We start from the raw sequence: 22,310 nt of genomic DNA, 5'->3' as shown, positions 1-22,310 counted from the left end.
CTTCTTATTGCACGCAGACTTGGACTAATAGTCTGGCCGTTTGTGAAGGTATGGCTCACCTGCCATGAATCAAGACAAAACCACCAACATTCCTCGGGTCTTTCGGAATTCCAAAATTGAAAAGAAGCGAGATGCCAACTGAGGACAATGAGGATCACTCATTGGACGCCAGGAATCCAATCCACAAGGAGGCTATTCCTTCGCGGTGTTCGAATGCCGAGACACGGTGGTATAAACCCATTGTGGCTTGGGCTTTGTATCGGATAGACACATCAGCACATGACCTGATGCACAGAGTCGACTGAGAGAAGGGCCAAGGTAGACGATATGAACCTTTCGGTGACTCATCGTCAATGTTACTAGCAGTCATGTGGAAGTGATAGACAGCATGCGATCGCATCGGTATAGGGGACCCGAGCAGACAAGACATTTGCTCGCTTCGCATTCTACTGGAGTGACGGGAATATGAGGGGGTCTCCTGTTGTACGACCCGAGTCAGCAAGGCTTGAACCAGTTGGACGAGTTCTTATGACTTACCTGTTTATGATGTTCGCAAAATGTTCGCTTGAGACGAGACGATCAATTAGCTTCGTGGTCATATCTTACCGACGAGATCACTTACAATTGTCTTCATCAATGCAGTCACCATTCATGCTATGTTGACATGATGTTGTATCCAGTTCGTCGCACTCTCCGGCTGTCACTTCGAAGAAGCCGCGCTGGATGCACGGGGCAACTTCTGAGCCCCAAAGGCACGTGACGAACCCACCTGTGACAAATTGTACATCGTAATGGGATAAGACCTCGCCATGGGGACGGCGAACACCCCCATCGTGGTGTGAAGGCGGTGAGGTCGAGGGCGGAAGACGCGATGGAGCACGCGTCGTAGTGACGCCTTGGTCTTATCTGGATCCGACGATAAAAGGACTCCCCACAAGGATGTTTCACGGGTGGCGATGGGCTGCTCCTATGTACAATGGCATGAATCCAGTAATGGTATTCGTGTTCTGGGGCACAAGAATGGACGTCTCAAGCTTCTATGCAGCGAAGCTCGCAATCGGATGTCCGTACCTGTTTCAGCCCGCTCCTTTGATTTATATACCTCACCTAAGGTATGCTGTGTGGTTTGAAGCGACCGGGCCGGGAATAGTGTGTAAGCCGTGGCTTTGCGCGGAGCACTGACTGGGATGCTTAATCCTCAAGGGTCACTGTCGTTCATTAGCTTGTAGATCGGAGAGACATTTCAGGACTCATCTGTTCTGGTGGACCAGGGACGAAGAGACAGCAAAGAGCTATGATCCTTGCGCTCGTGCATTTTAGTCGAATGTCCTCGGTTCTATTGAAATCGCATCGTCTTCCGGATCAGTAGAATTCAGACAGGTCAGGCTAAGATTAACATACCTGCGACGGGGATATTCGCGCTTTCTCTTGGGAATACACATAGAGGCTGTACAGTAGATCAGCTCAGTCGGCTGCTATAGCGGAGACATCTTTGCATAGACACTTTGACCAGCTAAACCAAAACTCGTACCTTTGATCGGCTGGCGTGAATGGTAGTGCATCTGGTGGGAATCATATCTTTCGCAGGCACTGTCTGACTTGCTGGTCCGCAATGTATTCTATAACTGTCAGCACAGTGGAGATTCAGTACTGGGTGGGGAAGAACTTATCGAGTGGCTCAGACACAAGCCTGCTCGATTTTGCAGAGTCAAGCGAATAAAATGTAGAGCAAATTGCCGGGGGTAGAGGACGTATTTATAGGCTTCTCGGCTCCTTCTGTTGCGCAAGCGCTCTGCTTGGTAGAACGCGTTAAGGACACCTCTCTTGTTTGAGACCTGTTGAAACTCGTGGCTTCTCTTTACAGCGTCTATTTGCACAGTTTGATGCCTTTAGATGCTCAGCGAGAGAGATGAGCAAGAGTCGTGTTGAAGAACAGGATGCTGAGTTGGTCAAGAAACGTTGGCTGACTGTTGAATCCTTCACGACTCTCTAAAATTGAGGAACTGGTTGCTATTCAATCTGCAATGACAGGCTCATATTTGTGTTGTGATCATCTCATCTGTGAGCGACCCAACGTTGATTCACTGATTCACCGAAAAGCGCCTTCGATTTTATCCCTAGAAATCATGGACTTTTTTTCCTAGCCTCGCTTTAGTGTGGTGTTGGTTGTGTTGAGCTGTGGGTCTGTCCGACCAGACTGCGGAAAGCGAGGTCACAATAGGATGTGCTCGACCCGTCAACCCGTTGAAGCTTAGCCCAACGTTGTCAACACTCAATTTTCGAACTTGTGACCATTAAAATACATTAAATAAAAAAAAATGTTTTTTCTTCTGATTTTCTTTGTTTAATGACGATAAGTTCTACTATATTCCATTGTCAGATTTCTGAGGCGTTCAACGAAAGGGAAAGAGGTGTCTGATTGAAATATATATCCTCAACAAGCGTTCATCTCTGGCCCTCAACATCGTGAGGCTTGATCAGTTTCCTGTTAGAACAGCCCCCTGGGGGTGTCCTGATACGATATGGATACGAGTGGGGAATGTGAGATGTGCCTGATATGGGTATGATGATATTCAGACTAATCGCTGGTCCTCCTAAGAGGATCCAGCCCCTCCTTTCTTAGGGGATCTCCTCGTGCTTATGCAAGCAGGTAAGCGAGGTGATGTATCAACAGACAGCTCCGGTGGTGCATAGGCACCTCCTCCACATTCCCTATACCTCATTGTATGGTTGGCGTAACAACCTGGATCCAAGCAACTGGCGAACCGTCTTCTGTTCCGCATACGTCGACATTGAGCACAGATAGTTCACGACGGGTGCCATTGAACAGAGTCGCTTTTAGAAGAAATCCCGTTCGGCCGCAGATGTGTAGTGATCAAAAGCTAACTGCGTTTATTGACCAATGTGGTGATCGTAAAACCCAGTCCATAACCACCTCCGTTTGCATATTCTACAAGAGACACCAAGGCCTGATGGAAACGGTACTGCCCAGATCTTGACATTCTCCTGCGGACAAAATGGATGCCCCGAACAGCTCGCCAGACCAGGAAAATGAAACAGAACAGTAGCCCAGTGAATTGCCAATCCTTAGCGAGATAGACAAATTACAGGAAAATTCTCAGCATGTCCCCCCGTTGGTAAGTGAAACGATTCGGCTTCAAATATTTTGGCTGACTATCGCAGTTCTCCCTTTCACAGCAGGAAGCAGAAACAAGATATACAGTACCTTGGCCACTTTGCTCTTTCAACCCATCTTGAAGGTGCTAGCAGACCTCGAACGCGACGATCCCGAGTTCGCCTTTCCAGCAGCTCGACTTGTTGGACTCTATCGACGCCTATGGGAGTCGTGGGTGTCCAAGCACATTGATGGCGAGAAACTAGAGCAGCGCAACCTTGCTTTGAAGGAGGTTGGCACGCACCTGAGAAAAGAGAGAGATGGTCTTCAGGATCGCCATGACAAACAGTTATCCCGGCTGCGCTTTTTCGAACAGGCATTGGAATTATCCCGGGAACGACTGATCAGCCTACTCGACGACTGGAACCACCCTTTCAGGCCCAATCTGACAGGGCTGCCGGCTGTAGCAAGAGAATGGTGAGGAATTGCCTATTCCGGATTGCGCTGTCTTATCTTGGCGATAGAGAAACGCTACAAGCGGCGACGCAGTGCAGGACGAACTACCGCATGGAAAGCAGCTTATATCTTTCAGAGAAAGTATATTAAGAAGGGCATCAAATAACGTTGGATTCATGATCATGGTCTTTACTGAAATGTGTCTGCGAACAATCCCGCTTGATCCGGATCAATCCCACTTGTAATTACCGGATCTATTATGCACAAAAAACCGTGCATCCAGGGATAGCGTCAGGGGCAGCGCAGTCAACTGAGAATGTGTCGAGAGACTCGAATAAGGTAGAGATTCCGTACGAGGCCAAAGGGACAGTCGGAAGCTAGTGCCTGTTGCACGAACAGTATGCCAGGTGATTGTGTCCAGCAGCTGTCTGCGCACCCGACAGAGATTCCCCAGGGCCGTTTCAACCCGCGGCAGGAAGAACAGATCCTCTCCTATAGTCTCACCAGATGTCCGGTCGAATGGTGCAAATCGAAATTCTATCCAGTGCACCTCTTTAGGGAAAAGGAGCGCTGACATGTAGAGGAAAATGTCGCTAGCCTGAGTAGAGATGGACAGAGGATCTGGACCTGTCCACTTGAAGCCTGACAGACTGTCGATATTGGGGTAGAAAAGGCATTCGATCAAGGAAGACCCTGGAGTTTCGCATCGTGCAGGGTCGACTTTGCCAAGAATATCCTGCCACAGATCATTGGGATCAGTAGCGAGACAGGGAGGCGGTGTCGGTATGCCAGAGGATTCATTCCAGATAGCGTGAAGGTCGAGATCCAAATCGTAGTCTACTAATGTTAGCACAAATAATTAAAAAAGCAACGGGTACAGACCATTGTTGTTCAATTCGTTCATTTCCGTTCTAAGACTGGCCGTCGAAGGCTGTAGGGAAATACAGAAGTGTATAAAAAGAAGTGTATAAAAAGAAGTGTATAAAAAGAAGTGTATAAAATAACAATTTAACGAGGGTTAGAGGAACAGATGCCGCAGGGTGAGCAGGGATTGTATTTATCTTCGATAACGGAAGGTCAACGCAGATTAGGATGGTTTTATGGGCAGATGCTAAGTTCTTGAAACTAAGCGATGAATGTATCAACGGCCGTGGAGCGTTGACAACCCGTGACCAAACCCAACGAGACTTCACCGGCGGTTGCATCGGCCTCCTCTAAGATCAGCGATAATATTTAGTAGAGAACGCAAATAGATGGCAGAGCTATCCAAATGTTATTGTCGCCCACGAGCGCTCAACAACACTGAGACCTCATCAAGGCCCATCAACATGATAGGGTTGGGGATCGCTCGCTTGCAAGGCTGAAACCACACCGTTACAAAGGGCCTGAACCGCAAGCTTTCGATCACGCAACACCACTGCCTGTTCATCGCAGAGCTGCAGAAGGGTGTTGCTGTCGCTTGCTAGCCACTCATGTGATTCAAGAAGCTGTCGCTGCTCATCCTCAAGTCGCATTTTCTCGGCAGATTTGATGACGTAGCATTCCCATAGGGAAAAGTACAAGTCAAGCAGCTTGAGAGCTGGTGTAGCAAGAGTGTCATTGTAGTGTAAAAGTTTCGTAAACTCCACCGTAAGGACACGGGGTATCACTGGACTCTGCGCAGTATTAGTACTTTTGTTCGTTTCCTGCCGAAGAGGATATGACCGACCTTGGCTTCGATAGTTGTGCCGTTTGAAGATTGCTGTGGATGGGTTTCTAACTTGGACAGATATTCTGCATCCCGCGATACCCGACGCTGTCTCTTGGCTGGCCGGTCAATTGGGGAAGGCAACGTGGGATAGTCCATTTTGGTCAGTTTGGTCATAACATGTTGATTAGGATATCGTGCTGGAGAGGAATTTATAGACTGGCAAACGCTGCACCGAGTCTATTGGTATCCACCATTGTCCTCCCGGCCTGGGAATAGACCGCACATTGAAAGTGTCAGTGGAAAGTTCATTCAACTGTTGACACTCGATCTCACCTGCTGCTCACCGCAAGCTACTCAATATATGCGAGAATGAGCAACAGATGAAGCCTTGAAGCGAGGTATTGCAGAAACCACCTCCTAATGGTAGTTTGCAAGTGTAAATTTGACGCATTGGATGCTATGCATTAAGTAGAAATCGTAGAAGTTTTACTGTGACGTTATTGTGACTGAAAGCTATTCGAAGAGTGGAGGTGCAGATAATTGATTCCGAGTGTTGATATCAAGTGACGCTGAAAACAGTCATTCTCGCATTTTATTACGAGAGGTGTAGATGTCGTTAGCTCTTACAGACCACCAAACCTTGTCCCCGGAGACCGCTTCAACAATGTTTGAGGGATGTTGTCGTCTTCCATTCTGATTCGAATGGCCCTCTTGATGCAATCGTCCCTTGCTATATCCAGGGATCTCTTTAAACTGAAGTATTTGAGTCCGGGATTTGCCACAAGTGCATCAACAATCGAGAAATGTCCACCCTTGACCGCCAACATCAATGGATCCTCAAACCATCGATTTCTGATGTTGACGTCAATTCGATCATGGCGTAGGAGTGCCTGGACCATCTCCAAGTCACCGCCACGGGCAGCAATGCAGAGAGCAGTGTCGTGGGCTGCGATCGTGCTCTCATTGATGTGCAGACGTGCGCCTTGCTGCACTAAAAGTCTTACCACATCGAGATGGCCATGTGCAACCGCTCGACAAATGGGCGGATCTACTAAATCCCTTCCATTGATCTCCACGCCATCTATACGCAACAGACAAGCAACCGTGTTCATGCGTCCGTGATATGCGGCAACGGAAATTGGAGAGTGGCCTGCAACGCAGAGATTCGGATCAATCCCTGGCACTTCGAGGAGCCGTCGTAGGATCACGGTATCCAGTCTGGTCGCGGCGTGGTGTAGAGATGTGGACGGCGTCTCGAATCTCCCACGGCCTCCAACAAAATTAACGTTAATGTCTTTCTCGGCCAACAGCCTTTCGGTTATCTCGTCGCATGATGAGTAAGTAGACATCCAAAGTGGCGTATTTCCATCTTTGTCTGTGCAGTTCACGTTGACAAGGGGGTGACCAAGGAGCAAATTGACCATTTCCAGGCGTTTGCTTTGAATGGCGAGATGGAGCGGCGTATAGCCTTTCCGGTTCTGAATGTCCAAATCAGACCCTTTTGTCCGAGGAGCCGTTTGACAGCATCTACCGACCCATAGGATACTGCTTGGTGAAGAGGTAGCTCAGCATCCTGTGATGATTGAGTACCAAGAAATACCTCGGACTTCGGATCGTTTGAAAAAATCATTTCCATCATGGGCCTGTTGAAGCGACGTGCCCAGTCCCATGGCGAGTGGCCTGAGTCATCCTGTAGATCAGGGTCGCTGCCACTATAAAGTAGCAGATGCACGAACCCTATTCTGCCTGCGAATACTGCTAGGTGGAGCGCCGTTCGGCCGTGTTTGTGCTTGACGTCCACTCTGACGTTAGGTTGTTCTAGAACGCTCTTGACGGTGGAGAAATTTCCATAGTGGATGGCATACGACAGGGCGCTATGGCGTGCTTGATTTTGGATGTTGATATCTAACTCTCGACGATTCAGCAAGAGCTCACGCACAGCAGTGGAAGAGTATTTGAGCGCCCTCATTAGAGGAGTTTTGCCTCGGTAAAATGCATTGATGTTGGCGTTGTAATGAAGTAAAGCCTCTGCAAGACCAACATTGTCGGTTTTGGCGGCCAGGTTCAGCAAATTGCTGTTCTGAAATTCGATGTTGTATTTCCATATTCCGGGCTGTAGTTTTAAGTAAAGGGTTGTGCATGATCTTGCGAGGGCAAATATCGCACTGCCGTCCAACTGCGACACAATCCCCAGCAAAAGCTCGTTGGGGAGATCTCTAATATTTGGCTGTGATTTGTTAGCTTATCGGTAACTTCAGCAACAAAGACTTGCTACAGACCATGGTTAGACAGCGGTGGAGCTAGGTGGTAATCACAATGTAGATGAAGGTGAGGTGTGAAAGTTGGACGTGCGGAGGCCTTTATATAGTCGCCTCAGCTAAATTCTGTGGCCAGCTAGGAGCGTAGCCCATCACACAGCAGCACCAAAGCCTTGACAACAATGTTTAGGCGGGATTAGAAAATCTCTGGAGTCTAGCTCCTGGGAACGCCAAATCTGTTCCTGGTAGTGTGTCAATGGTCCCCGGAGACCGAATCTATCTCCACGTACCCACATCTTGCATCTAGCGCCATAAGAATAAATCACAACCTATCATGCATTTCGAAATTCCATACGCAACCCAGAATTTAACCCAGCATTTGTCGACTTTGCTGCCTACCGCAGTAGCCAATATGTTCGCCAATCCATGGTCACCGCGATCTACAGCCACAAGTGCAGCTGATTTGGGCAGCAGTGATCTGGAATTCAATCCCTTCTCGCAGGCCACTGATCGGACTATACCGGTGCATAATGCATCCGAATGCATTCTTCGACGTATCTAGTGTTTCAAGGAAGGCTTCGCATGCCAGCAGCCACGCAGCCATCAGGTAAGTAGACTACGGCGATGGCATATAAAGCTGGCGAGGGAACGCTGCAGAGATTGTCCAACACCAATTCCCATCCGAAGCATTTTCTGCCTTTGTACACCATCTTAATGTCCGCCATGCTGCCTTGGAATCCGTTTCTTGTTTGCGAGATAGAAGTCAGCCCCAATGGCGGTCCTGGCTTCTGTTGCGGGATGACGAAAAAAGGCGCTCCATGCAAAAACTCGATCAAACTTGAAGACACCAAGACAGGCCATCAGAAGCTGAACACTGTCGCCAGAGAGCCGTTTGACCTGTCAAATTTGGAATCGAAGCTCTGTGCTATTGCCAAAGAATTCCTCTGTGCAAGGTGGCATAGGCAACGACAGGCCGATGAGGTTGACCAGCAGTGGTATGAAGCAGCCGTCCGCAACCAGGCGCGAGTACCATATGACTCTAGAATTGCCTCTCAATCGGTTGCTATAAATCCGGGCCAGCGTCAGACATCGCCAGCCTCCAGGCGACGCCCTCCATCAGACAACACTGACCGTTCACCAACTCACGGGCTCAGACAAGACCCGCCGGTGCCCCTCTCAACCAGCTCCGAGCCGGTGCAATCAATCAATCCCTTTGTCACTGCCGAAATGCTGCGGACCAACAGTGTTCCATGGCACGTTTCGCCGGCTCGACCAGCTATCCTGACGTCGGTCACTAATATCTGGGCGAGTGTCCAAGACTTGACGCTCCGGAGTCTCAGCTTGAGTGAAGAGCTCGAAAACATCCACTGTGTGTTTTGTTTGGCCGAAGATGAGGAACAAGCCCACGAGTGCGTAATCCTACGCTGCGACCAGTGCCGAGCGCTTTCCCATCTGTCCTGCGCGGAAGAGTGGTTGAAAAACCGACGTACAGGATTTGGCATATCATGCTGCGCGTGGTAAGTATGGATGATCTCAATTCTGTAATGCCGGGATGCTGATGAATGCAGCCGAAACGAAGGAACTCTAGACGCATTGATTCGTCCACTCCGAGTCCCCTTGGCAGATACCGAAACAAACTCTGTCCACTCGGCAAGCGAATCATCAACCGATAGAGAGCCTGTCATCGTCAGGAGTCCAGCACGAAACGACCCGAGTCAGAGTCAACCGCGTCGGGGGTCAGTGGAATCCCCAGGGGTATCAATCGAGCAGAGTGGGCCCCGTCGCTCAGCCAGACTAGCAGGGGCTCACCTACCGCGAGATTCTTCTACCTCTGCATCGCTTCGCCGGTCGGCACGACTGAATTCCAATCAGCGTAGGTGATTACAATTTACAGCAAACGCGCGACGGAAATGGGAAATTAGCGAAGCGGCTGTCAATCACACGTGACTCCATATCCTGGTGATATGGGGTTTTGGAGCAAGCTTAGCAACCAAATAAATTAAATTCTGAACGTCAAACCCCACAGAACACTACGCGATCATTTCATATTTGCAAGTGATGTCAATGTACCTTAAAATGCTATTCGAAGTCTGCTTCATTTCAAATATTTTTTAGCTCGAAAACCGAGCGCCGGTAGATAAAAGCGCACATACCTAACGGCGGCGGCCAAAGTAAATGCCGACGGCGAGTTCAGCTGAGCCTTGTGGAGCGCGAAGACGGACGTTGTTGGCAGAAAACACAGCTCGCGTGTCGGCAGGAGAGTTCTACCCCTACTGCCTCACGACGTATTAAAACCAGCTCGTGTATATTTAATCGACAAATATTGTTAATCTGACTCTGGGAATCAACAAATTGATCCTGGAAACGCCAAGAGCAATTATAGAAGCTGTTTATTCCCTGGGAACTTCTCTTTAGCTCCTGTGGCCAGTTCCTGTTTCTAGGAATTTGAGGTCTACCCCTGGGAATCCACTCTACGATCCTGACTGGTTACAAACTGGCTCTGGGAATACAATGGCTAGACCTGGGAGCTGCCGTGCTCCCAGGGCACTACCTTTAGATCCCGGACTCATTATTCTGCTTTCTGAGGTGGCGGAAAGCCCTCACAAGATACCTTTACCAGACCTGCGCACAAATATGAGTCATTCAACGACTCCTGGAAAGGCAAGCTATAGCCCCAGGAACCGCACCTGAGGTTCCGGGAGTTGATAAGACTGTCAACAGGAACATGACTTTGGTTCCCCGAGGTGGAGGTACAAGACCCCAGAAGCTATTTTGGGCTTCCTGGGGGCTACTTGGCTCCTGAAAGCGGCTTCTTTGCCCCCAGAAACCGCACTGAAGCCCCTGGGAGCTACCTTGCTCCCAGGGCCAAGCCATCATTTCCAGGGCTGATAGAGCTTGATCCTGGAAACCTCAAAAGCATTTATAGGAGCTGTGTATCCCAGGAAACTAATCTACTCCTGGGATCTTCACTCTACGTTCCTGAATGAACACGAAATTGGTTTGGGGAACGCATTGCCTGGATCTGGGAGCTTTTGCACTCGCAGGGCCGTATTTCTGAATCCTAAAATCAATCTTCTGCCTCCCAGCGTAGGGTACTAACTCACAAAACACCTTCTCCAGACCTACGCACAAATCCGAGTCACTTTATTATTCCCAGATGCCTAGCCTATGGTTTTAGGAACCGGACTCAAGGCTCCAGGAATTAATAAGCTATCAACAGGAATATGACGTTGATTCCCCGAGGTACAGGTAAAAGCCCCAGAAGCTACGTCGGGCTTCCCGGGGCCTACGTGGCTCCTAGAAGCCGCTTGTATGCCCCCAGAAACCGCACTAAAGTATCCGGGAGCAAGATAACTCCTAGGGCTAGGATGTGAGTTCCTATCACTGATAGAGCTGTTAATAGGAACGTGACTAAATTTCTAAAAGTAAAGATGGATAGTTCTATAAGTTACGTACGATTTCCTCTGGCTATGTGATTCCTGGACTACTGACATGTCCCAGGGTCAGTTTTTGAAGTCTTTACGAACACCAAGTTGATGGATATTTACACAGAAGATCGTCAACCATCACTTGTCTTTTATATCAAGCCACTCAGAACACCGCTCCAACATCGGCCAATATCGACCGGCTAGTCCGATCAAGCGATGAACATGCTTTGATTCCAATCAGGAAATTCAATATCTAAATCATCTCCGCAACTCTGCAGTAAAGTGCATTCCTTTGCATGACCCTATCCGTCGCACCTCTCTAATGTTTATGGACTCCACCTCTCTCATTCTTCGAAAATCATCATAAAATTCTGCGATTGTTCTTATTCGTAATACCTGCTGTCTCGTTCTTCACAGCCCTAGTCTAGTAGGCGGTTAGAACCGCCACTTTGTATGTGTTGTAGGCTCGGTGCGCGTACTCTGTTAGTGACCCCGTAAGGCACGTACGACAAAACACACGAAAGACACGATGACCACTAAAGATCCGAAAGAGGCCAGGCCAACGGCTCCATAATACATAATATTGTAATATGGAATGTGGTCCTCGCTGCCAAAAAATTCGAAGGATGTCTGAAAGCCGTGGACGCCGCTGGCAATCCAACCCCCTAAGGAGAGCACGATCATGCCCACGACGATTTGAATGCAACCGTAGTAAAACCGAGCGGCGCAGTTCTCTTGCAGCCACTTCGGGTAGATCACAAGGATTAACCCGAAGATGGAAAACAGGGCTGAGACCAGGGCCATAATCACCATGCCATCGACGACGTTGTCCATGAGCTTTTGGAATGTGATGTCCAAAATAGAGTCGCTCGGGGTGACGAGGTCGGATTTTGCACGGTCTCGCAGGACGACCGCAAAGTGTACAATGGCCGAACTGAGACTAGCAAGGGCCAGCCAAGTGATGGTAAGGGAAATAATGACAAGACGCATTCGTATCATGGCGGCGGCAGTCCTCGGAGACATTTTGTGTCCACAAGAACAGATTTATCGAGTGTGAAAAGGTGAGGCAGGTGTCGCTCAAGGGAACAGTTGAGCAAAGTAAAGAGTGGAAGGCAGAAATATGAAGCAGGTCATTATCTCCGGGTACTGTAAAGGTTATATGTGCTAGGTGATCTTCACGAAATGCTGCCTCTACAAAGAATGACCCAGCTGATACTAAGCGGCGCCGTATACCATTTAATTGAGTGTCTTAGTGGCATTCCACAGAGGCTTTTACTAGATAGGTATGTTTCAAATTGAAGCACTATTCCTATGCTCAAGGCCGATGGCCTCTAAAGAAGTGTCTGATCTCTCAGTACGGATCCCCGGAAATCACCCATTTGTTCCCAGGATTTACTTTCCTGCTACTATATTATTATCCTCCTTAATATGTGTCATGATTACGCGTAAGACTTCTCAAGATTGGACCAACACCGACGGCAGATTTCTGATACCGACGTAGTTTGCCTTGGTCGGTTTGCGATACCTCACTCCGCTATACTTGAGGAAACTACGGTTTGCTGTTGATTGAAAACCTACCCAACAGCCCCCAGAAAGATGTAGTCAACTCTTTTCTATCTTGTTGAGCTTGTGTTTAAAAGCCAGTGTAGGATGCGTCTCTAAGCCATGACAAAACCGTCACTGTTAGGTGAACCAACGCGGCCGATTAGGAAACGAGTTTCGAGTGGGAAATTTAACAAAGTCCCACTATTGGCAAGGAAACCAACATGGCTCAGATGGATATCTTCTATGGGCGGAAAACAACATGCTGCTGGTGTTCAATGGTGTTTTATGTTCAACGTTGATGTCAACGTTGATTCAACTTTCTGACACCATTCACTACCCTTACATCGCCAAAGGTGCTGGAATGAGAACACTCAAAAGATACTATCATATCGGCACAATACCAGCGGATTATGATCAAAGAACCTATAGCGTTCAGTGCTCCTGGAAGCACAAAACAGACTTTTGGCCAGTCGGATCTTTATCGTGGCTGCGCGGCGCGGCTGAATCATCGCCCTCTAACAACCCCCAAGGCGTGAGAAATGGAACTCCCTTCCACACGTTCCTATTCATGAGCAACAATAATTTGGCAGCCATGTTGCTCCTGGGAATATGCTTCAAATCAATTGGTGACTCGAGCACCATGCGGATACGGCAACTGAACTAAAACATCCTTGATTCGATCGTGGGTGTACATACCACTATTGTGGCCACATATTGACATCCATAGTCCTTCTAGGAGCCGGCGCTGATAATGGTAACCAGCAAAATCTTGACTGTGGATATGGTGGGCATGACCGCTTCAGCCCCAAACATTTAAAAGGTCATGATTGTCCTCACGGTCGAAGCTCTTGTGTCTTTCTTTTGCTCCAATAACTTGCCAGTACAACACCATCACTAGCGAAGCCAACCAATCATGGATCACAACCTATCACAGGTATCAAAGAGGTCCGATATCCTAGAAAAAGAACGTCACAATGGACGTACATGTCAAACTGGTATCATTATTTTAAATACCCTTCTCTAGGTATCCACCGACTAACAAATCTATTTCATGAAGGCAATGAATCAGCTGGCAACAGGTAATCGCACACGCCAGGCCACCTAAGCCTGCGCCAACAATAACGACCTTCATGATGTCTATCTCTGTCGCGGTTGAAATCGTATCTATTGGGAGAGTTATAATCCTCTTATACTTAAGTCACGACAAAATGGCAGACACGCTGTAGTGGCGCCACCGCTATTCTCCTTTTGCAAAAGGGCCGTCATGCAAGGCGGCTGCTGTGTAACGATGATACGGGTGATGTTTATTATAAGATGGCTAATCGGCTGATTATTTCACGTCGAGACATTTGACACCTGAAAGAGCAACGATTGCAGATCCACTAGCGCCACGATGTATGAACCTTGCACGAACATGTCCTAAATACGACTAAACACGTCCTAAGTAACTTTTGAAAGATTAATGTCCACTCCACAAAGGAAGTCAGTTCCACTTGGCGTGAGACTAAGCATGAGTCTAGTCTGGGCCGTTCCTGGCAACTTTGAATATTGGCACACTGACAAGAGAATCCAAGCTGCAGATTCGGACAATTGCAGTTGCGGGGAGGGCTTTCAGACGCCGAAGCACATCCTACTACAATGCCCATTGTATACGGATCTTCGGCGGCAATTTTGGATGTGGTTGGCCAAGGACGAGGTCGAGGTGGAGACTGATTATGACAAGATTATGCAGCACCCGCAGGCCACCCGCTACGTGGTCAAATTCATGCAACAAACAGGTCTCCTCCAGCAATTCCGATGTGTTGAACTCGAGGAAGACGACGAACCGACAGGCCTCGCGGCTATGGACCTAGGTGTGGAAGACGATGGGTATTAGCCAATGACGACAAACAAGGCTGGGGAACGGGAAACTCAGCAAAAGTCGACAAGCATGCCAACCAACTGGCCAGCAAGATCTACATCATGAATTGAAACTGAGGCAGGGGAGGATGCAGGGATGAGGATGAGAGAGTGAGAAATGAGGGTTGAGGGATGGAGGGTGCACTCCATGGCATTCATTAGTGATTTCTTATGTTCATCGGGTTTTTGTATGGGTTTACGGGCTGGATTCAGGGAAATGGGCTGATTCCGCACTCTTTTCAAATCAGCCTCTGTTTCCTCTTTAGGACATCATGTGATTCCAGCTTTGGCGTTTGGCTACGAGTTCTTGCTTCAGTTGGATGGAGCGCCTGCATAGTCATACGCAACTAGTTAGACTGCAACAGATTAATTGAACTTTGATTGATTGATTGATTGACACCAGGCGGGCCGTCACCGGCAAGCAAGGCGGACGGCGAAGTCGTGCGAAACACTCTCAATCGTCAGGTCTTCGACTGGCTACCGGATATTCGAACGGCTCAATCCACCGGCGCCAAAAATGCGGACCAGTCATCCCCATCCATCGAAATGCTCGAAGTTCTCAGTCGCACTGACCTCGGATACGTCTGGTACCCTTCGCTCAAGGAGTCTGACACAACGCTGAAGTTAAATACCACGTGGGATGACGCACGACTACACGCGAGTGAAGTCTCGCAGGCGATGAAGGGATTCCTCCATGCTACAGCATGGCTATCAAAGCCGGAGAACTGGGAACGACCAGCGAGGGAATGCAGGTTTGAGATTACAGATGTGGGACCAGTGAAGTGCTACCGTCGATAGAAGTTCAATTTGACTGATTCGAAAGTGAAATGATTGAAAGGACTGCAGCAAAGAAACATCCCCGTGTGTAGTTCAAGGCACACTGTCATTTCCTCTCGAGCTCAGAAGCAGCGGTTGTTTCGCGAGCAAACGTGACAGCCGTTGTAAGTCACGCATATCACGGTGTTGAAGCAACGGTGATGTTTGCATTGGTTTGACAAGTCGGGGTTGGATTGCTCGGTCGAACAGCAAAAATCTTCACCATCTTCATCACCCAAAGCCTGAATCTCAGCCTCTCTCACATCAAGCTCTTCACAACACAAGGAGTCAGATGCAACCGCTAGCACCTTCTCGTTGCCATCTACATAAACCCAGCCTCCATTCTGAATGTCCATCCAGCCATCCTGGTGGTGGTCTGCAAAGTCATTGAGGTATTTGCGGGTTTTCATGACCATCATCGACTCGGGGATCGGAACGATGTATCGGTTGGTTGACATTGCGGAGGCAGTAAAGGAAGTAACAAGCAGAGAAAAAGAAGGAGAGAAGTGGCTTCATGGAGAAGGGTAGAATAGTTGTGGTGTGGAAGGTCCGGAGGGGGTGAACCCAAGTGGACGTCGACTTTAAACCCTTTCAGATGTCGGAGGAATATGGAAGTTTAGGGTGTTGCAGAAGTATGCGGAAAAGATTAAAGGAGAAATGTGTTGGTGGTACAAACTTGAAGAGACCCATTTAGCGCACCTGGCAGATAGTAAGCTGCCCTAACGACCTGGGCCTTGGAATGGACGAAGCCGAAGTCGGTATAACTCTCACATAAACAGTAGATAGCATACGTCTTTCTACTCGTCTTTTTCTTTAATCATATTATTTCTAATCTCTTTCTAATCTACTTAAATTTAGGAGTGGTTAGTTATTCGCTGATATCGGCGCTGTTCCAGCCTTTTTAGACCCCATGTACCTTTACAAGGATCATAAGACCACAAACTAAATATAGAATCCTTTTCTAATGTAAGGTAAGAGAAAGAGAGCAAATGCAGCTGAAGTAGGAGTAGAGATGACCAATTTGCTTAAAACCAACTGAAAACTTATGAGAAGAAAGGCAGAGCCTCTCAAAGGCTTACTTCTAATTCCGATACAATTCTTCATATTCAGGGAGCTCCCAGCCCTTAGCAGGGTCGGAAGTGAACCTGCTAAGGCGATCCAATCTGAAAAAGGAAGCAATTCCCAACAGATAGTTCATGACAGCAATACCAAACGCCGTGGATAAAAGCCCATCCCAACGACCCCCGTCAAGTGACACTCCCTGCTGGACCTGGGTGATGAAAGGATGGAACTTCTGTTCATAAGCCTCCAGAGCAGCCAGAAGAGAATCCGGGGCACCGGTCACTGCAACGTCCACACCAGCAGAACTACAGTGTCTACCGATTTCACCAGCCAAGATATAAGCACCGACAATACCAGAAGTGGTCCCCATTCCGGTCATCGCAGATGGGCAGTAAGCGGCATCTCCGACAAGAACAACCCGCCCGCGAGACCAGTGGTCCAACCTGACCTGGCCGATGCGCTCACAGTAGAAGTTGTCGGCGGTCTTGAGCGATTCCAAGATCTCATCTGTCTGCCACCCTGCACCCTGGAGCATTTCTCTCAGAGCCTCCTTCCGTTCATTGTTATCACCTCTCAAAGAGGCTTTGAGTCGGTCTGAATTCGTCCGGGCGCCGATGTATGCTTGGATTTCGTGGTCGTTGTGTCTTCGTGTCATGACGCCTCGTCCTCCGGGTGCCATATAGGCCGTCGCGATGTATTTTTCTCCTTCTTTTATCGGCCAAGGAATGATGAGATAGCCGACATATGTATCGTTTATCGGACGAAATGGGTCTTGGGCATCAGGTCCAAGCATCAGCTTTCGAGTTCGTGAGCCTTGACCATCAGCACCAATGACAAGGTCGAATTGGTTTGTTGAGCCGTCTGTGAACTGGACCTTAACGGCGTTTTCTTCTTCTTCGAAGCTGTCGATCGATACCCCGAAAACGTACTTTGCTCGAGTTTTGGTGATTTCGTACATGATTCGACACAGATCCCCTCTCATTATTTCCCAATCAGAGCTGAAGCCCAGCTTGACATTGGAAGAGTCATTTGCTGGGAAATAAGCCCTTATTCTGCCTGATTTGTCCACCATCTGCATGCCTTGTTCCGGTATGGACTTTTCACGAAACGCCTGCTCGAGGCCCATACGTTTCATGACTTCAACTCCATGGCCGCGGAGATCAATCTGGAGGCCCGAGGCTCGGAGGTCGGGAAAGCACTCCACGATGGTCACGTTATGGCCCAGCTTCGTCAGCCAAAAGGCGAGAGCATTGCCAGTGACGCCTGCACCGCTGATGAGAATTTTCATTTGAGTCATGACGTTGGAGCTTCGTGAATCGACTCAGGTAAAAAAAAGAGGAAGCAATGGAAAGTGTGCTGAATCCTTGTTCAAAAGAAGAGACCACTTGCGTTATATAATAAGCTTACAAGTACTACCTAGCTGGTTTAGACCGATTAAGTCCGCGTAAACACCGTCGCTTCGACCGAGAGTAAAAAGCTTGAGCGCGGAGCAAAGCTTGATATCGTGAACACTGATCGGCCAGACGTGATTTTTCTGGTACTTTGGAAACCTCGGATGCGTATTGTTTAGGTCTTCTCGAAGTTAAGATAGACCCATAAGTCCGTACAAAGGCCGCTCGAGACAACATACACGAGTGTATAAAATATCATAAGCAGGCGACTGCTCAAGTGCTGGTTACACCAAGAATATAACTTCGCGTTGGAATCATCAGAGCCCTGCGTCTGGCAGAAGGAAATCCCAGTCCAAGTCCAAGTCAAACCCAGTCCCAAGTTCTCCAGATTCGCCATCGAAACTTTCCCCTGACCCGAATCCGTCGTTCGAATGCGCCAAAGAAGCAGTGTCAGTCAGCACCAGTAACAGACCATGACAGAACTCGAGACTATTCTTGGCACTTTGGGCAATGCTCAGTTCGCAATCGGCGCCCGTCTCCTTCGCCTCGACCTGGGCGATGATCATGCTCATAAACATGTGACTCTTGATGTTTGTCTCGCCTTGACGGATTCTTTCAGCAGAAAAAGCAAGTAGATTATGAACAATCCTTTTGAGCAGCTCGATATACCTGTGATTGCGGTGCAGTGTTCCATCAAGACATTGGGCCTCAACTTGCGCCAACAGCTCGATGCTGATGACGGTCATGGCACACCATATCCCTTCTCTGAAGAGGCCTCCGCCAGTAGCCATTAGTCTGGAGAACTCTTCATCGGGCTCAGGTGACATAATGGCCATGGCTGTGTCTAGGCTGGCTTTCAGCGAGGAGGTCAATAATGGGTTTGTGCGAGCCTTGTTAATGAACGGGCAATGCAAAGGAATCATGAAACGGCGAACGAGATAGTCGAGAAGGTTTCGGTGGAGTGGCGTGATACTCGGTCTTGCATTCTTCTTTAGAAAGTTGTAGTAAGAGATCGAAGCGTCTGTGAGCTCGGAGCTTAGTGCAATCACATCCAGGTATGATATCTCCGAGCTCAGACTGGTCAGTATATGCAGAATCCGTAAACGAACTGGTAATGACTCAAGGAGAAGAAGCTGCAGGGAAGTAGCAGTGTATGTACCCTTGGGATGATACCGAAGGACACTTGTTGACTCCCCAATCTCATCATCATTGATGTTGGAAGGAGGCTCAGTGTCAGACTCTGGAATACTGGGTGGCATCGCCGAGTCTAAAGCCGCCTGTACCATCAGTTCAATGATAGTAGCCCAAAGCCTTCTGCGGACTTCGGCCTGTAGCACAGATCTCCCCGAAAGGTGCTTGGGGTCGCGGTGCAGATTGATTTGCATGGCTTTGTAAACCAGTGTACCCATTGAAGCCCAAACCAGGTCAGCGCCAATCGAGTAAATTTGCCGAGCCAGAATGGTGAGACAATCAATCTGTAGCGCAGAAATACTAAGTCTGTCCTTTTCCACTGGTCCCGAAAGCCATGCCTGAGCAGCGTATATCCAGCGATGGACGGTGTGACGAAAGCCAATGTCTATGTCGTCTTTATAGATACTTGATCCTATCCCAATCACGAGAAGAACCTTGAGACGTAGCTCGGTTGAGGCATTTGCGGTATTGTTCCAAAATTTGTGGTAATCGGCCCAGAAAGAAGGAATATGAAGAATCCGATGGGTTGATTCAAAAGCTCCAAGGTAAAGGTTTACCATAGTGTCTGCCAGCTCTCGGGATGGAGGTTCAAGGCCGATTTGAGGGTTCAATAGTGATCTAGTTGGTCGCCAGACTTTAATGCTTCTCGCTATACCTTTGCACTTTTTGAGGAGGTCGCCCACCTGGGATAGTAGGATCCGAGTCTCACGGCCTTGGAATGAGTCTCCTGTGCCTCTGCTAGTAGCTTCGGTATAAAAGGCAAGGAATGGATCAAACTTGCGATATACTAAGTCAGCGGGATGCTTCGAGGCGAAAGCTGAGATGCACCAGTACCTCTTTGGCTGTCCCCATCCACAAGCTCCATCTCATAATCCTTGTCTTGGAGAAAATCCACTCGGAGCTTTCTATTCGAGACGGGCGTTCGAGGATTGCTTGATTTGTCTCAGATAAGCCATCGGCCGGTTTGTGTACTGAAGATCGCTCAAGGGCCTGGACTCGGTTCAGAAGATCGGCAAGATCTGCATGGAAGTTTTGCCCACAGACTGATGATTGTCGCTCATTCCGGTACTGAGGAATGCTAGGATCAATTTGTGTTGTTGTGCCCGCGGGTGTCGGCGCTCTTATTGCGGGACCGAGGGGACTCGGCAAGGCATCATGACCCGAAGCTGATCGGCCTCCTCCCACTTGCTGAACTAACCGTGAGGACGAAGGCGTAAGAACGCTGAGATCGGATATTTCCTCTGTAGCCTCCAAGAGAGGGGCCGGCTGATCTCCGTAACCCTTGTAAGTGCATCGCAGCTGTGTGGCGACACAGTGCGTACAAGGGTCCTTTCGGTCACATCTGATCTTTCGGCGGCGACATTCAGTACAAGACCGAGCTATTCGGCGGCGTCGGCGTGGTCGAGGCTCCATACTCTGCTAGATGGAAGGGGGTCACGCGAAAGGGACGCTCGGGATTTCGGTAATCGGTAATTAAAATGCCGCTTATAGCCGCTTACGGCCGAACAGCTAAAGCCGAACGAAAAGAGATGTCAGCCAGAATGTAACGGGCCAGTGCCCGGCTAACATCACGTGCGTGCACGTGACCCTCACCACACACCCTTTTGTTTACGTTCGGCCCCGTAAACTCCTTCTTTTCTCCTTAAGCTTTTAGATAACAGCAAACGGCTTAGCTAGCTTGAATCAACCTGGCTACGTCCCTTCACACAGAACTTCAATGCTCGGATTTTTTGCAACTCAGATAATGCTGCGATGAAGGGCAATTATTGTAATCCGATAGAACCACTTGGTATTGAATTTTCACGTGCGCATTGAGAGATTGGGTGAATTGAGACTGTTTCGTGTTGTACTCTGAGGAGTCTATGGAATGGCCTGGGGTAGGATGACTGTGATTTTGTTTTGCTTCATAAATATTCTTTTCCTCGTCATATATTATGGCTAAACATTGCAATTATATAGTTCAAACCATGTACCGATCATGCCGAATGTATTTCGCGAAGTTGAAGCTCAGGGCACTTGAAATTTGGACCAAGGTCTTTCTCAGACAATAATTCAGTGTCTTGTCCACAGGGAAGAAGTTGTGCGGCTCTGACAGAATCGCGAACTCCTTTTGAAAGAGCAAATATCTTGTCCATTTCCTCAAGACTCCGGCCAGCGGTCTCGGGAAAGAAATAATAGATGATGGGTACCATTAAAGCGTTGGAGCCGGCGAAGATCACAAAGTATGTTTGTCCCATACTGTTGAATGCGAGGGGTGTGACAAGGGTGATCAAGATGCTGATAGCCCAGGAACTGCTTGTGCTGAAACTGTTGATAGTTGTTCGCAGATGCAGAGGCGTGATCTCAATAGCATAGAGATATGGTATCGCACCAAAGCCGATAATATAGCTGAAGTGGAACAAGAAGATGAAAAAGACCGCACAACGCATTGCGATTGGGCTATGTGTCTGGGTTCCGATGCGGCTACTAATGCTAGGCAGACGGTGTTGCCGATGGCACTGCCTAAAAGCAGTACACGCCTGCCAAGCCCTTTGATCTTAAGAACACAGAAGATTCCACCAAGTGGGCCGACCAGTTGGTAGACGGCTGCTAGAATTGTGGACGTTGAGTTTCCAAGGTGGAGGTTCTGTTCAAAGATTCCGGTTGCTAGATGAGAACAAGAACAGTCAGACCCATGTACAAACAACCAGAGTAGATAAACTTACTGTAAAAGGTAATGACTGTGGAACCAGTGAGCTGCATGAGTAGCATGACAGTTAGAGCAAGCATAGCTCGATGGAAGGTTCTTTGGGGACCCATGTGGAATATCTGTCCAAGTGACTTTTTCCCAGCCAGATCCAGTGACATCTGGACGTCCTTCACTTGTGATTTCACAGATTCATCGTCGACAGAAGTGTCACCAAGAGCAGCAAGAACTTCACTAGCTTCAGATATGCGTTCTTCTCGGAGCAACCAGCGGGGAGATTCTGGTAGATGGACTATGAAAACCAAAACAGCAAGTGAAAGTAACATCACAAAAGCAAATGGGAATCTCCAAGAAGCACTGCGCCGTGTGAAGGACATCCCGAAATCGAGGAAAAGGGATAGAGCACAACCGAGGCCGCTGAAGATTCCTTTCATGCCGACATGCGCTCCACGCTTTTTGGCAGGAGAGTTCTCAGACTGCCAAAGGGGGATGATGGCTAGTAGCACGCCAGTACCAAGACCAAGGACTATTCGAGAGGCGATCAACATGCTAAGGAAGCATGCGCTTGCCATCAAGATAGATCCGACGATCTAAATAGACGCTCCAGCCATGATCGTACGTCGGCGGCCCAGTCGGTCGCCTAGCCAGATACAAGAGAGCGTTCCGAAGAAAACACCAAGGATCGCTACTATACTGAGGCTGTTGCCTCGAAGACCAAAAAAGCGAGTCATGTATAGGGCTGAGTGAAGGATCTACTTGCGCAGATCTTTTGT

At 48.6% G+C, this 22,310-nt stretch overlaps 6 protein-coding genes across 6 annotated transcripts; 1 reads left to right on the top strand and 5 right to left on the bottom strand.

Annotated features, from left to right (window-relative positions):
• Positions 1–14,937: 14,937 nt before the first annotated feature.
• N7471_013708 (Nonribosomal peptide synthetases (NRPS)) lies at positions 14,938–15,189 on the top strand (the record flags this gene model as incomplete). The annotated part of the gene is made up of 1 exon (XM_057286426.1): positions 14,938–15,189. The coding sequence occupies one exon, from the start codon at positions 14,938–14,940 to the stop codon at positions 15,187–15,189; it is 252 nt and encodes an 83-aa protein (XP_057128905.1).
• Positions 15,190–15,290: 101 nt separating this feature from the next.
• Positions 15,291–15,665, bottom strand: N7471_013707 (uncharacterized protein; the record flags this gene model as incomplete). Its single annotated transcript, XM_057286425.1, has 1 exon — positions 15,291–15,665. One exon carries the CDS (start codon positions 15,663–15,665, stop codon positions 15,291–15,293), a length of 375 nt encoding a protein of 124 aa, XP_057128904.1.
• Positions 15,666–16,288: 623 nt separating this feature from the next.
• On the bottom strand, positions 16,289–17,566 carry N7471_013706 (Monooxygenase FAD-binding; the record flags this gene model as incomplete). Its single annotated transcript, XM_057286424.1, has 1 exon — positions 16,289–17,566. One exon carries the CDS (start codon positions 17,564–17,566, stop codon positions 16,289–16,291), a length of 1,278 nt encoding a protein of 425 aa, XP_057128903.1.
• A 411-nt stretch (positions 17,567–17,977) lies between these two features.
• N7471_013705 (fungal specific transcription factor domain-containing protein) lies at positions 17,978–19,411 on the bottom strand (the record flags this gene model as incomplete). Its single annotated transcript, XM_057286423.1, has 1 exon — positions 17,978–19,411. One exon carries the CDS (start codon positions 19,409–19,411, stop codon positions 17,978–17,980), a length of 1,434 nt encoding a protein of 477 aa, XP_057128902.1.
• Positions 19,412–19,643: 232 nt separating this feature from the next.
• N7471_013704 (Zn(II)2Cys6 transcription factor domain-containing protein) lies at positions 19,644–20,264 on the bottom strand (the record flags this gene model as incomplete). Its single annotated transcript, XM_057286422.1, has 1 exon — positions 19,644–20,264. The coding sequence occupies one exon, from the start codon at positions 20,262–20,264 to the stop codon at positions 19,644–19,646; it is 621 nt and encodes a 206-aa protein (XP_057128901.1).
• A 563-nt stretch (positions 20,265–20,827) lies between these two features.
• On the bottom strand, positions 20,828–22,109 carry N7471_013703 (Major facilitator superfamily domain general substrate transporter; the record flags this gene model as incomplete). The annotated part of the gene is made up of 3 exons (XM_057286421.1): positions 20,828–21,239; positions 21,269–21,497; positions 21,557–22,109. The coding sequence occupies 3 exons, from the start codon at positions 22,107–22,109 to the stop codon at positions 20,828–20,830; spliced, it is 1,194 nt and encodes a 397-aa protein (XP_057128900.1).
• Positions 22,110–22,310: the final 201 nt, after the last annotated feature.

Source organism: Penicillium samsonianum, assembly GCF_028829775.1.
Source record: "Penicillium samsonianum strain IBT 33392 chromosome Unknown utg000010l_segment0_segment0, whole genome shotgun sequence".
Taxonomy (NCBI): domain Eukaryota; kingdom Fungi; phylum Ascomycota; class Eurotiomycetes; order Eurotiales; family Aspergillaceae; genus Penicillium; species Penicillium samsonianum.
Note: the sequence above shows the minus strand (reverse complement) of the source record. Positions and strands in the feature narration are given on the sequence as shown.